This window comes from Oncorhynchus masou, chromosome 14 (assembly GCF_036934945.1).
Source record: "Oncorhynchus masou masou isolate Uvic2021 chromosome 14, UVic_Omas_1.1, whole genome shotgun sequence".
Classification (NCBI taxonomy): domain Eukaryota; kingdom Metazoa; phylum Chordata; class Actinopteri; order Salmoniformes; family Salmonidae; genus Oncorhynchus; species Oncorhynchus masou.
In genome coordinates, this window is record NC_088225.1 from 9,934,156 (window position 1) to 9,946,655 (window position 12,500).

Consider the following 12,500-nt stretch of genomic DNA (forward strand, 5'->3'; position numbering starts at 1 on the left):
GCCAGCATCGACAGAGAGGTGGGGAACAAGGGAGCGGGGCCAGCATCGACAGAGAGGTGGGGAACAAGGGAGCGGGGCCAGCATCGACAGAGAGGTGGGGAACAGGAGAGCGGAGCCAGCATCGACAGAGAGGTGGGGAACAGGGGAACGGGGCCAGCAGGGCAAGGGAGGTCCTGTGTGGCTGGGAGCATCCTGTCGTGTCCCTGGGTGGTTGGGGTGATGGACGGCCCAGCCCGGTAGTAGCAAGGTGGGACGGGAGGTGGTGCCAGCGCTGTGCTGCAGCAGTTTACGGCCCCCGTCTGTCTCCCTCTGTCTCCTTCGCTGACAGGGACCCTGCCATGATGAATGTAAAATTGATAAAGGTTCATTGATATGCGTCGACTGGAGGAAAACCCATCGACTACCTCAGCAGACTCTTTCCCTTCCTCCACTTGTTTGGGGGAAATGTATTTAATTACAGGATCAGCAAAGCGGCCCAGCCCCAATTTGCATATTAATGAGGCATTGTACGTGCCTCCTGCAATGTTTATGGGGAGTAAAGTGGAAGGAGCAGTGTTTTAAATGATCTTTACTTTGTGTATCTGTGGAGGGTGGCAGGGGTGGGGCTCTGTAGTGCCAGGGAGAGGAATCACCATTTTTCAGGAAACACTGTGGACCAATTTAGATAACCTAACACAGAGAGAGAGAGAGAGAGAGAGAGAGAGAGAGAGAGAGAGAGAGAGAGAGAGAGAGAGAGAGAGAGAGAGAGAGAGAGAGAGAGAGGGAGAGAGAGAGAGAGAGAGAGAGAGAGGAGGAGAGAGGGGGAGAGAAAGAGAGAGAGGAGGAGAGAGAGGGGGAGAGAAAGAGAGGAGGAGGAGGGAGAGAGGAGGAGAGAAAGAGAGAGAGGAGGAGAGAGAGGGGGAGAGAAAGAGAGGAGGAGGAGGGAGAGAGGAGGAGAGAAAGAGAGAGAGGAGGAGAGAGAGGGAGAGGAGGAGAGAAAGAGAGAGAGGGGGAGAGAGAGAGGGAGAGAGGAGGAGAGAGAGAGGGAGAGAGGAGGAGAGAAAGGGAGAGAGGAGGAGAGAGAGAGGCGTGTCCTTGGAAGCTTGGCCCTCTGGACTTGCTGCAATTAGTTCCATGTTTTAGTCACATACTTTATATATACAACAGTATGTGGACACCCCTTCAAATTAGTGTATTCGGCTATATCAGCCACACCTGTTGCTGTCAGGAGTATAAAATCAAGCACATATCCATGCAATCTCCATAGACAAACATTGACAGTAGAATGGCCTTACTGAATAGCTAAGTGACTTTCAACGTGGCAGCGTCATAGGATGCCTTTTCAAGTCAATTTGTCAAATTTCTGTGTGCTAGAAGTGCCTAACTGCCCCAAGGCTGTTTTTCATGGTTCGGGCTAGGCCCTTTATCTCCAGGGAATGGAAATCTTAACGCTACAGTACAATGACATTCTAGATGACTCTGTGCTTCCAATTTTGTGGCAACTGTTTGGGGAAGGACATCTCCTGTTTCAGCGTGACAATGCCCCCGTACAAAAAGCGAGGTCCATACAGAAATGGTTTGTCGAGGTCGGTGTGGAAGAACTTCACTGGCCTGCAGAGAGCCCTGACCTCAACCCTATTGAACACCTTTGGGATGAATTGGAACGCCGACTGCGAGCCAGGCCTAATCGCCCAACATCAGTGCCCGACCTCACTCTTGTGGAAAGTGGAAAGCCTTCCCAGAAGAGTGGAAGCTGTTTTAGCAGCAAAGGGGGGGGGGAGCATTTCCATTTTAATGCACATGATTTTGGAATAAGATGTTCGACAAGCAGGTGTTCACATACTTTTGGTCATGTCGTGAAGCTTTGTGATGTCTAAAGTGGGCCTTGGCCTGCTCCCCTCTGCACCAGAACCCCTGTTGTCCTATGACAGGCAGCCTGCTTCTTTCTCATTTTTCAGTCATGGAATGAGGCTAGAGGAGGAGGCGGGAGGGAGAAGCAGAAGGATATAGATTGTCTCTCTCTCTCTTTCTTCTAAGATGCTTCACCTGCCTCCTCTTCTCTTGTTATAACAGAGGGGGAAAAAGGCTTCTGATCCCTCCCGTCTCCTCACCTCAGCCCAGATTTCACTCCTCTCATTCTCTCTCTCTCTCTCTCTCTCTCCCCTGGAGCACTTCCTCCTCCCTCCCTCTCTCTCTCTCTCTCTCTCTCTCCCCTGGAGCACTTCCTCCTCCCTCCCTCTCTCTCTCTCTCTCTCTCCCCTGGAGCACTTCCTCCTCCCTCCCTCTCTCTCTCTCTCTCTCTCTCTCCCCTGGAGCACTTCCTCCTCCCTCCCTCTCTCTCTCTCTCTCTCTCTCTCTCCCCTGGAGCACTTCCTCCTCCCTCTCGCTCTCTCTCTCTCTCTCTCTCTCTCTCTCTCTCTCTCCCCTAGAGCACTTCCTCCTCTCTCTCTCTCTCTCTCTCTCTCTCTCTCTGTCTCTCTCTCTCCCCCTGGAGCACTTCCTCCTCCATCTCTCTCTCTGTCTCTCTCTCTCCCCTGGAGCACTTCCTCCTCCCTCTCTCTCTCCCCTGGAGCACTTCCTCCTCCCTCTCTCTCTCTCTCTCTCTCTCTCTCTCTCTCTCTCTCTCTCACTCTCTCTCTCCTGGAGCACTTCCTCCTCTCTCTCTCTCCTGGAGCACTTCCTCCTCTCTCTCTCTCTCTCTCTCTCTCTCTCTCTCTCTCTCTCTCTCTCTCTCTTTTTCTCTCTCTCTCCTGGAGCACTTCCTCCTCTCTCTCACTCTCTCTCTCCCCTGGAGCACTTCCTCCTCCTCTCTCTCTCACTCTCTCTCTCCCCTGGAGCACTTCCTCTCACTCTCTCTCTCCCCTGGAGCACTTCCTCCTCTCTCTCACTCTCTCTCTCCCCTGGAGCACTTCCTCCTCCTCTCTCTCTCTCTCTCTCTCCTGGAGCACTTCCTCCTCTCTCTCTCTCTCTCCCCTGGACCACTTCCTCCTCCTCTCTATCTCACTCTCTCTCTCCCCTGGAGCACTTCCTCCTCTCTTTCTCTCTCTCTCTCCCCTGGAGCACTTCCTCCTACTCTCTCTCTCACTGTCTCTCTCCCCTGGAGCACTTCCTCCTCTCTTTCTCTCTCTCTCTCCCCTGGAGCACTTCCTCCTCCTCTCTCTCTGACTCTCTCTCTCCCCTGGAGCACTTCCTCCTCCTCTCTCTCTCACTCTCTCTCTCCCCTGGAGCACTTCCTCCTCTCTTTCTCTCTCTCTCTCCCCTGGAGCACTTCCTCCTCATCTCTCTCCCACTCTCTCTCTCCCCTGGAGCACTTCCTCCTCTCTCTCTCTCTCTCTCTCTCTCTCTCTCTCTCCCATGGAGCACTTCCTCCTCCTCTCTCTCTCACTCTCTCTCTCTCCTGGAGCACTTCCTCCTCTCCCCTGGATCCTATCCCTACCCTAGCTTCATGTCCACACCCCGGTTCAGCCCGAACTCTAACCCTATCCCTACCCTAGCTTCATGTCCACACCCCAGTTCATCCCTACCCTAACTTCATGTCCACACCCCGGTTCACCCCTAACTCTAACCCTATCCGTACTCTAGCTTCATGTCCACACCCCGGTTCAGCCCTAACTCTAACCCTATCCCTACCCTAGCTTCATGTCCACACCCCGGTTCAGCCCTACCCTAGCTTCATGTCCACACCCCGGTTCAGCCCTAACTCTAACCCTATCCCTACCCTAGCTTCATGTCCACACCCCGGTTCAGCCCTAACTCTAACCCTATCCCTACCCTAGCTTCATGTCCACACCCCGGTTGTAGCCCTAACTCTAACCCTATCCCTACCCTAGCTTCATGTCCACACCCCGGTTCAGCCCTAACTCTAACCCTATCCCTACCCTAGCTTCATGTCCACACCCCGGTTCAGCCCTAACTCTAACCCTATCCCTACCCTAGCTTCATGTCCACACCCCGGTTGTAGCCCTAACTCTAACCCTATCCCTACCCTAGCTTCATGTCCACACCCCGGTTCAGCCCTAACTCTAACCCTATCCCTACCCTAGCTTCATGTCCACACCCCGGTTCAGCCCTACCTTAGCTTCATGTCCACACCCCGGTTCAGCCCTACCTTAGCTTCATGTCCACACCGCGGTTCAGCCCTAACTCTAACCCTATCCCTACCCTAGCTTCATGTCCACACCCCGGTTCAGCCCTACCTTAGCTTCATGTCCACACCCCGGTTCAGCCCTACCCTAGCTTCATGTCCACACCCCGGTTCAGCCCTAACTCTAACCCTATCCCTACCCTAGCTTCATGTCCACACCCCGGTTGTAGCCCTAACTCTAACCCTATCCCTACCCTAGCTTCATGTCCACACCCCGGTTGTAGCCCTAACTCTAACCCTATCCCTACCCTAGCTTCATGTCCACACCCCGGTTCAGCCCTAACTCTAACCCTATCCCTACCCTAGCTTCATGTCCACACCCCGGTTGTAGCCCTAACTCTAACCCTATCCCTACCCTAGCTTCATGTCCACACCACGGTTCAGCCCTAACTCTAACCCTATCCCTACCCTAGCTTCATGTCCACACCCCGGTTCAGCCCTACCTTAGCTTCATGTCCACACCCCGGTTCAGCCCTAACTCTAACCCTATCCCTACCCTAGCTTCATGTCCACACCCCGGTTGTAGCCCTAACTCTAACCCTATCCCTACCCTAGCTTCATGTCCACACCCCGGTTCAGCCCTAACTCTAACCCTATCCCTACCCTAGCTTCATGTCCACACCCCGGTTCAGCCCTAACTCTAACCCTATCCCTACCCTAGCTTCATGTCCACACCCCGGTTCAGCCCTAACTCTAACCCTATCCCTACCCTAGCTTCATGTCCACACCCCGGTTCAGCCCTACCTTAGCTTCATGTCCACACCCCGGTTCAGCCCTACCCTAGCTTCATGTCCACACCCCAGTTCAGCCCTAACTCTAACCCTATCCCTACCCTAGCTTCATGTCCATACCCCGGTTGTAGCCCTAACTCTAACTGAATAGAGCCCTTCATCCTTTTCGTGTCTTGAGGCAGGTCAGGCCACATCTCCTTTTTCTACCCTAACCCTAACATTAGCCCTGACCCCAGCTGCTTCCTTCCGCGGTGCGCCGAGCCCTCTGCCCTGTCCACTAACCTACAGCAGCGTAAATACAGAGGGAGATTGGTGGAGCAGGGGTCCACGTGGCCCCACCCCCATCAGCTACATTTCATGTCAAATCTTCACTGTCTCAATGAAGTGTGCCATGTCAGAACATCACAGGTGTAAAACCAAACGATCCATGGCTGTGCCCCAGAATACTGCTACAGCTTTACTGTCCTTCACAGATCCTAATTAGACTATAGAACTGGGAGGATCGATGGCTGCTCCAAAACGCTATTAAACACAGCAGTTAAAGGAGAGGGTCTCTCAGGAGACATCTTTCATCTCTCTCTCTACCTCCACATCCCTCCCCCCTTTAGGGAGAGAGTGTCAATCCAGAGTGATGAAGATACTGTAGGACAATCTGAAGAGAAGGAATATGGCTGCAGTGTAACTGTGTACCTCCCTCCTGCTGCCTGCCGTCGGGTTCAGTATAGCAGGGAGGATAGAACTGATGGTTTAATTGGCCGGATATAAAGCAGCTGTCAGAGCTTGCATACAGCACTGTAAGTCTTTGTTTAACAGCAGGGCATCTTTGCTGCTTCAGCCCCGACTGCAGACGAACGACACGGCAGCTTTATATGTATAATAGACTTTTTCTTATTCTGCCCATCCACAAGACAGATGCATGATTCATTTTACTAGGCAAGTCAATTATTCTTATTTTCAATGACAGCCTAGGAACAGTGGGTTAACTGCCTGTTCAGGGGCAAGATGACAGGTTTGTACCTTGTCAGCACAGGGATTCGAACTTGCAACCTTGCGGTTACTAGTCCAACGCTCATAACCGCTAGGCTACCCTGCCGCCCCATGGTGGTGGGATGGGAACGGGCTCTCACAACTCTCAGGGACCAGAGTGGATGGGACTGTTTCTCTCTCTGTCTTCTCCCCATTCAGCTCAGCCCCTCTCCTCTCCATCACACTGTCTCCCACTATTATATGAGTCAATCAGAGCGAGTGCATGCAGAGCAGATCAGAGTAGACATGCATGCTTATAGGCAGCTAGGCTAAGCTCTGAGTGAATGAACTCTTACTATGCCACTCCATGGTTCAAACTTCTCTTCCTGGATTGCATTAACGCTAGGATCCAATCAATCACAGGTAGTGGGTTTTTCAGGATATCACTTTGAGAAGTGTGAAGTGTTTGATTTGCATAGCAGCATGTCCTGGATAGAGGGAGTTGACACTTGTAGAGATTGTCAGTCTGGTTGTGTGCTCTGGATCACTTTAATGAGTTGAACGCAACGGACTGGCGGTTTCTAAATCAAGCCTCCATCTCCCTCCATCCAGGACATGTTGCTATGCAGATCAAACACATTTCTGGAAAGTCACTATCTGCAATTGACTGAATCCTTGCCTGAGGCTTCCAATGGGCAGAGCCATGTTATGGACCAAAATCCTCTAATTGAAGCAGAAGTTTGTTGAAATAAAGCCTGAAAACGGTGAAATTATATATATTACAATTTCCTTTTGGGTGGATATGATTGTTTAGGAGGATGTAAGATAGAAATTATAATTTTAAGGTTTTGGAAATACATGTGTCACAGGACGCTGTTGAGGGGAGGACGGGCTCATAATATCGTCTGGGAAGGTTTGATTACCATTCCATTACTCTGTTCCAGCCATTACTATGAGCCCGTCCTCCCCAATTAAGGTTCCACCAACCTCCTGTGGTGTGTGTTATATACATTTGAAGTTGGAACTTTACATACACCTCAGCCAAATACGTTTAAACTCAGTTGTTCACAATTCCTGACACTTAATCCTAGTAAAAATTCCCTGTTTTAGGTCAGTTAGGATCAGCACTTTATTTTAAGAGTGTGACATGTCAGAATAATAGTAGAGAGAATTATTTATTTCAGCTTTTATTTCTTTCATCGCATTCCCAGTGGGTCAGACTCAATTAGTATTTGGTAGCATTGCCTTTAAATTGTTTAACTTGGGTCAAGCCTTCCACAAGCTTCCAACAATAAGTTGGGTGAATTTTGGCCCATTCTTCCTGACAGAGCTGGTGTAACTGAGTCAGGTTTGTAGGCCTCCTCGCTCGCACACGCTTTTCCGTTCTGACCACAAATTTTCTATAGGATTGAGGTCAGGGCTTTGTGATGACCACTCCAATACATTGACTTTGTTGTCCTTAAGCCATTTTGCCACAACTTTGGAAGTATGCTTGGGGTCATTGTCCTATTGGTAGACACATTTGTGACCAAGCTTTAACTTCCTGACTGATGTCTTGAGATGTTGCTTCAATATATCCACATAATGTTCCTTCCTCATGATGCCATATATTTTGTGAAGAGCACCAGTCCCCTCCTGCAGCAAAGCATCCCTACAACATGATACTGCCACCTCCATGCTTCACGGTTGGGATGGTGTTCTTCGGCTTGCAAACCTTCCCCTTTTCCCTCCAAACATAACAATGGTCATTATGGCCAAACACTTCTATTTTTGTTTCATCAGACCAGAGGACATTTCTCAAAAAATATGATCTTTGTCCCCATGTGCAGTTGCAAACCGTAGTCTGGCTTTTTTATGGCGGTTTTGGAGCAGTGGCTCCTTATAGGTTATGTCGATACAGGATATAGATACTTTTGTACCTGTTTCCTCCAGCATCTTCACAAGGTCCTTTGCTGTTATTCTGTGATTGATTTGCACTTTTCACAGCAAAGTATGTTAATCTCTAGGAGACAGAATGCGTCTCCTTCCTGAGCGGTATGATGGCTGCGTGGTCCCATGGTGTTTATACTTGCATACTATTGTTTGTACAGATGAACGTCGTACCTTCAGGCATTTGGAAATTGCTCCCAAAGATGAAGCAGACTTGTGGAGGTCTACAATTTTTTTCTGAGGTCTTGGCTGATTTCTTTTGATTTTCCCATGATGTCAAGCAAAGAGGCACTGAGTTTGAAGGTAGGTCTTGAAATACATCCACAGGTACACCTCCAATTGACTCACATGATGTCAATTAGCCTATCAGAAGTTTGTTAAGCCATGACATAATTTTCTGAAAATTTTCCAAGCTGTTTTAACCTTTCTAGGGAGTTTTTCCTAGCCACCGTGCTTCTACACCTGCGTTGCTTGCTGTTTGGGGTTTTAGGCTGGGTTTCTGTACAGTACTTTGAGATATCAGCTGATGTACGAAGGGCTATATAAATACATTTGATTTGATTTTGATTTGATTTAAAGGCACAGTCAACTTCGTGTATGTAAACGTCTGACCCACTGGAATTGTGGTACAGTGAATTATAATTGTTGGGAAAATGACTTGTCACGCACAAAGTAGATGTCCTAACCGACTTGCCAAAACTATAGTTTGTTAACAAGAAATTGTTGTGGAGTGGTTGAAAAACGAGTTTTAATGACGCCAACCTAAGTGTATACTGTAGCTCTACAGTGTGTGTATGCATATTTAAAATGGGCAACTGTTAAGATCCCAAAATCATTTCATGCGCGATTATTTCCTCCGTTTCATCACAGCTGTACGTGTCCTTCCTCTCCGCTCATCTAAAATGGATGAACAATTGGACCTTGTCATGAAACACAGCCTCTCTTAGTGGACTGTCTGTCAGGGCATCCAAAATGGCACCCTATTGCCTATAAAGTCCATTACTTTGGACCAGAGCTCTGTGGGGTGCACTTTTATAGGGAACAGTGTGCCATTTCAAGAGCAGCTGGGAGTAACCATACCATAATAACGTTTTTCTTTTTTTACATGAGACCAATACTCTGTTAGAGATACGGCCTGTGTTATCCTCCATGCTGAATTAGATTGATTTGTGTCTCCGTGAAGTCTCAAAGGAAGGCTATTGAGACAGGTCCTTTGTGTTTTGAGTTCATTGTCCTGCGTTCTCACACGTCCTTCTGCTAGTGAAATGTCAGCCTTGCTCTTGTCTGTGAACTCATCAGGGTCCTGGACTGCATGAAGGCTGACCAATAGAAAGGTCACCTAACAGAGAATCAGATCACCATGGTAACCCAGGGCTTCCCCTCACCACCTCATCCTCCTGTTTTTTTCTCCTGGGTCTCTTCTAAAAAGAGATCTGATTTCGTCTCAACCTGAATAAATGAATAAAATGAAAATAAAATTGTCTATCCAAACTCCTCTGCCTTTCAGAGATAAACCTGAAATGCCAAGGGGGATTTTAGAATATTTTGTTGGGAGTTTTGATTTTATGTGTCATTGAATGAACTGGAACACAGTGAAAAGGTCACTGTTTATGCAGGTGGTGTCATACTGAGTGTCTGTCTGTCCATTGTAGTGCAGCGGGGGCTGGAGAAGAGCTCTTTTAAAGAGAGAGAGAGAGCCAAACACAAACAGCAACAGTTGGAGTCAGTGTTGCCTGAGACCTCAGTTCTCTGCCTCAATGCTAATGTTGTCACATTAATCTTTACCATTTTCCTATCTCGCTCTCGCTCTCACACTCTCCAATCCCTTTACACCTCCTCTTTCATTTTCATCCATACTGTTTATGACCACTCTTGTTCTTTCACAACGTGATCACCTTGGAAACAACAACATTGAGGCTGTATTCAAACTTTGAGATCTTCAGGTAGTGAGAGCTCAAGATGGACATGGTATTTTGAGTGTTTCTTCTGTCCCATTAGGATGATTATTGAAGGAAATGGAGCTTTCACAATGAAAATCTATTTAAAAAATGAGCTATTTCAGCTCTCAAAGAGAATAATGGTGGACATACTCTACTCAAGAGGCGGGAGCCACAAAGGACAAAGTCATAAATGGTAAAGGTTGATATTTATTTCTCATCACAAATAAAAAGAACCATGCTTACTCATCACAGAAAAGAAAATCAGAAAGTCTGTATATATTTACTGACCTTGCTGTCGGAGTGTATTTTTTCTGAATGAATGACAGCAGTCTATGAAGAAGATTGAAATGCTTTAAAAAAGTCCAAGCCTCCTTCCGTCCATCTGTCTGCCCCCCCCCCTCCATAACAGCATTATAGTTTTGTGTGTTCGGTCTGACTCTGCCTCTGGGTTAGCCTGGTCCCAGATCTGTGCTATCTTTCCAACACATATGGTCAATGTCACACTAGGAGTTGTCAAGACAGCACAACAGGCCCGAGACCAGCCTAGCTCTGGGTGTCTCTGGAGGCTTGTGAACGGAGGACGGCTCATAGCAATGACTGGAATGGAATCAATGGAATGCTTGTTTGATATCGTTCCATTCATTCTATTCCGTCCATTACAATAGGCCCGTCCTCCGATGTAAAATGACACCAGCCACCCCTGGTGTCTCTAGTCCCCAGCGGTCTTAACGACCTGGAACAGAGTGACGTTGTAGAGCACCTGGTGTCCGTTGTTCCAGGTGTACAGCACCCTCTCCCTGGGGTTATAGTCCATCATGGAGATGTGGGAGTACTGGTTATGGAAGGGGATGTCTGTGTACTCGTAGCTAGAGGAGTTGGTGTAGTAGGCGAAGTAGATCTTAGCCCCGGCCAGGTGGGAGTTGGTGACGTACAGCGTGCTACAGATCATGAAAGACTCTCCGGCGCTGCGCTTGGGGAACCCTGTGTCCCACGTCTGCAGCACCTCCAGGCTCTGCGGCTCCAGGCGGCTGATGACGATGTTGCCGGCGTTGGGGATGGTGGTGTAGACGGCCCACAGGCCGTTCTCGTCTGCCATCAGGTCGATGTCTGAGGAGCCTCCCCAGGAGTAGGGGAAGGTGTTGTTGTAGCCGGCCCCACTGAGACTGCGCTGCACCAGAACACTGCGGGACCTGAAGTGGTACTTGATGATGATGTTGCTCTGGTACTTGTTGTAGTACAGGGAGCCGTTGTAGACCACGTGGCCGGTCCCCGCCCAGGGGTGTGGCAGCAGGTGCTGAACGAAGTTCTGGCCTTTCATGAAGTCGTTTAGGGTGCGGTACTCCAGGACACGACGACCTTTAAAGTAGCCATCCATGGACCACACCTAGAGAGACAGAGAGGGTGTAAACATAGTGATAACGTTGTGCTCCATTACATCAGAGGTGTCTGATCTTCAGGCATGGAGTGTCAGTGTGGTCTTTCTTCCTGGATAACCTGCCTACGACGGTGCCCTGAGCAAAGTGTGTGTGTGTTTGCATGTGAGTGTGTGCATTTGAGTGTGTTTGTGTGGTGTACGTGCAGTGCGTACAGTGCTATTGATCTCCTGTGTGTGTGTGCGTGTGTGTGTGTGTGTGCGTGCGTGTGTGTGTGTGGACATGTTTAACTATTTTAAGTCCCCACAAACAAAAATTTGACCAACCGGGGACATTTTTTTAGTCCCCACAAGGTCAAATTCTATTTCTAGGGGGTTTAGGGTTAAGATTAGAATTAGTGTTAGGGTTAGAATTACGTTAAGGGTTAGGGTTAGGAGCTAGGGTTAGGGTTAGGAGCTAGGGTTAGGAGCTAGGGTTAGGGTTAGGAGCTAGGGCTAGTTTCCTGGTTAGGGTTAGGAGCTAGGGTTAGTTTTAGGGTTAGGGTTAGGAGCTAGGGTTAGTTTTAGGGTTAGGAGCTAGGGTTAGTTTTAGGGTTAGGGTTAGGAGCTAGGGTTAGTTTTAGGGTTAGGAGCTCAGGTTAGGTTTAGGGTTAAGGTTAGGTTTTTGGGTTAAGGTTTTAGGGTTAGGAGCTCAGGTTAGGTTTAGGGTTAAGGTTAGGTTTTTGGGTTAAGGTTTGGGTTAGGAGATAGGGTTAGTTTTATGGTTAGGGTTAGGAGCTAGGGTTAGTTTTAGGGTTAGGGTTAGGAGCTCGGGTTAGTTTTAGGGTTAGGGTTAGTTTTAGGGTTAGGAGCTAGGGTTAGGTTTAGGGTTAGGGTTAAGGTTAGCTTTTTGGGTTACGGTAAAGGTTAGGAGATAGGGTTAGGGTTAAGGTTAGGTTTTTGGGTTAAGGTTGGGGTTAGAAATAAGGTTAGGGTTCGGGATGGGTAAGAATACAGTTAGGGTTAGGGTTAGTGGTTAGGGAAAAGAGGATTTTGAATGGGACTGAATTATGTGTCCCCACAATGTTAGCTGTACACTGTGTGTGTGTGTGTGTGTGTGTGTGGGAGTGAAGAAGTTGTCTGTATTCTCTGATCTGCAGTCAGCCCAGCCAGCCACATTGCTCTCTGTTCTCTGCCCTTTTCCAGTCCACACTTACAGAAAATCAATCCTGTTAACGTCTCTTTCTGTCTTTTCTCTCTCTACTGAGAATGACTGGATCAGGACATTGACAGAGCAGCCCCCTCCATGACCCAATCTCCACTCATCCCCTGGCCTCTCCACTATTAATTGATTCAATTAAACCACAGTCAGCTCACATGTGTACCTTTTGCTCTTGATGTATAAGGCAAGGATTTAGGTCCTAACTACTTGCTTTCAGGCTGATTCCTGGAGGGAGGGA

At 48.5% G+C, this 12,500-nt stretch overlaps 1 protein-coding gene across 2 annotated transcripts in view; it reads right to left on the reverse strand.

Annotated features, from left to right (window-relative positions):
- Positions 1-10,093: 10,093 nt before the first annotated feature.
- Positions 10,094-12,500, reverse strand: part of olfm2a (olfactomedin 2a) — a 124,205-nt gene continuing 121,798 nt past the window's right edge. For both annotated transcript variants that reach the window (XM_064986281.1, XM_064986280.1), the window contains exon 6: positions 10,094-11,073. In XM_064986281.1, coding sequence (XP_064842353.1) covers positions 10,399-11,073 — 675 coding nt within the window. In that variant the 3' untranslated portion in view covers positions 10,094-10,398. The remainder of the gene's footprint in view (positions 11,074-12,500) is intronic.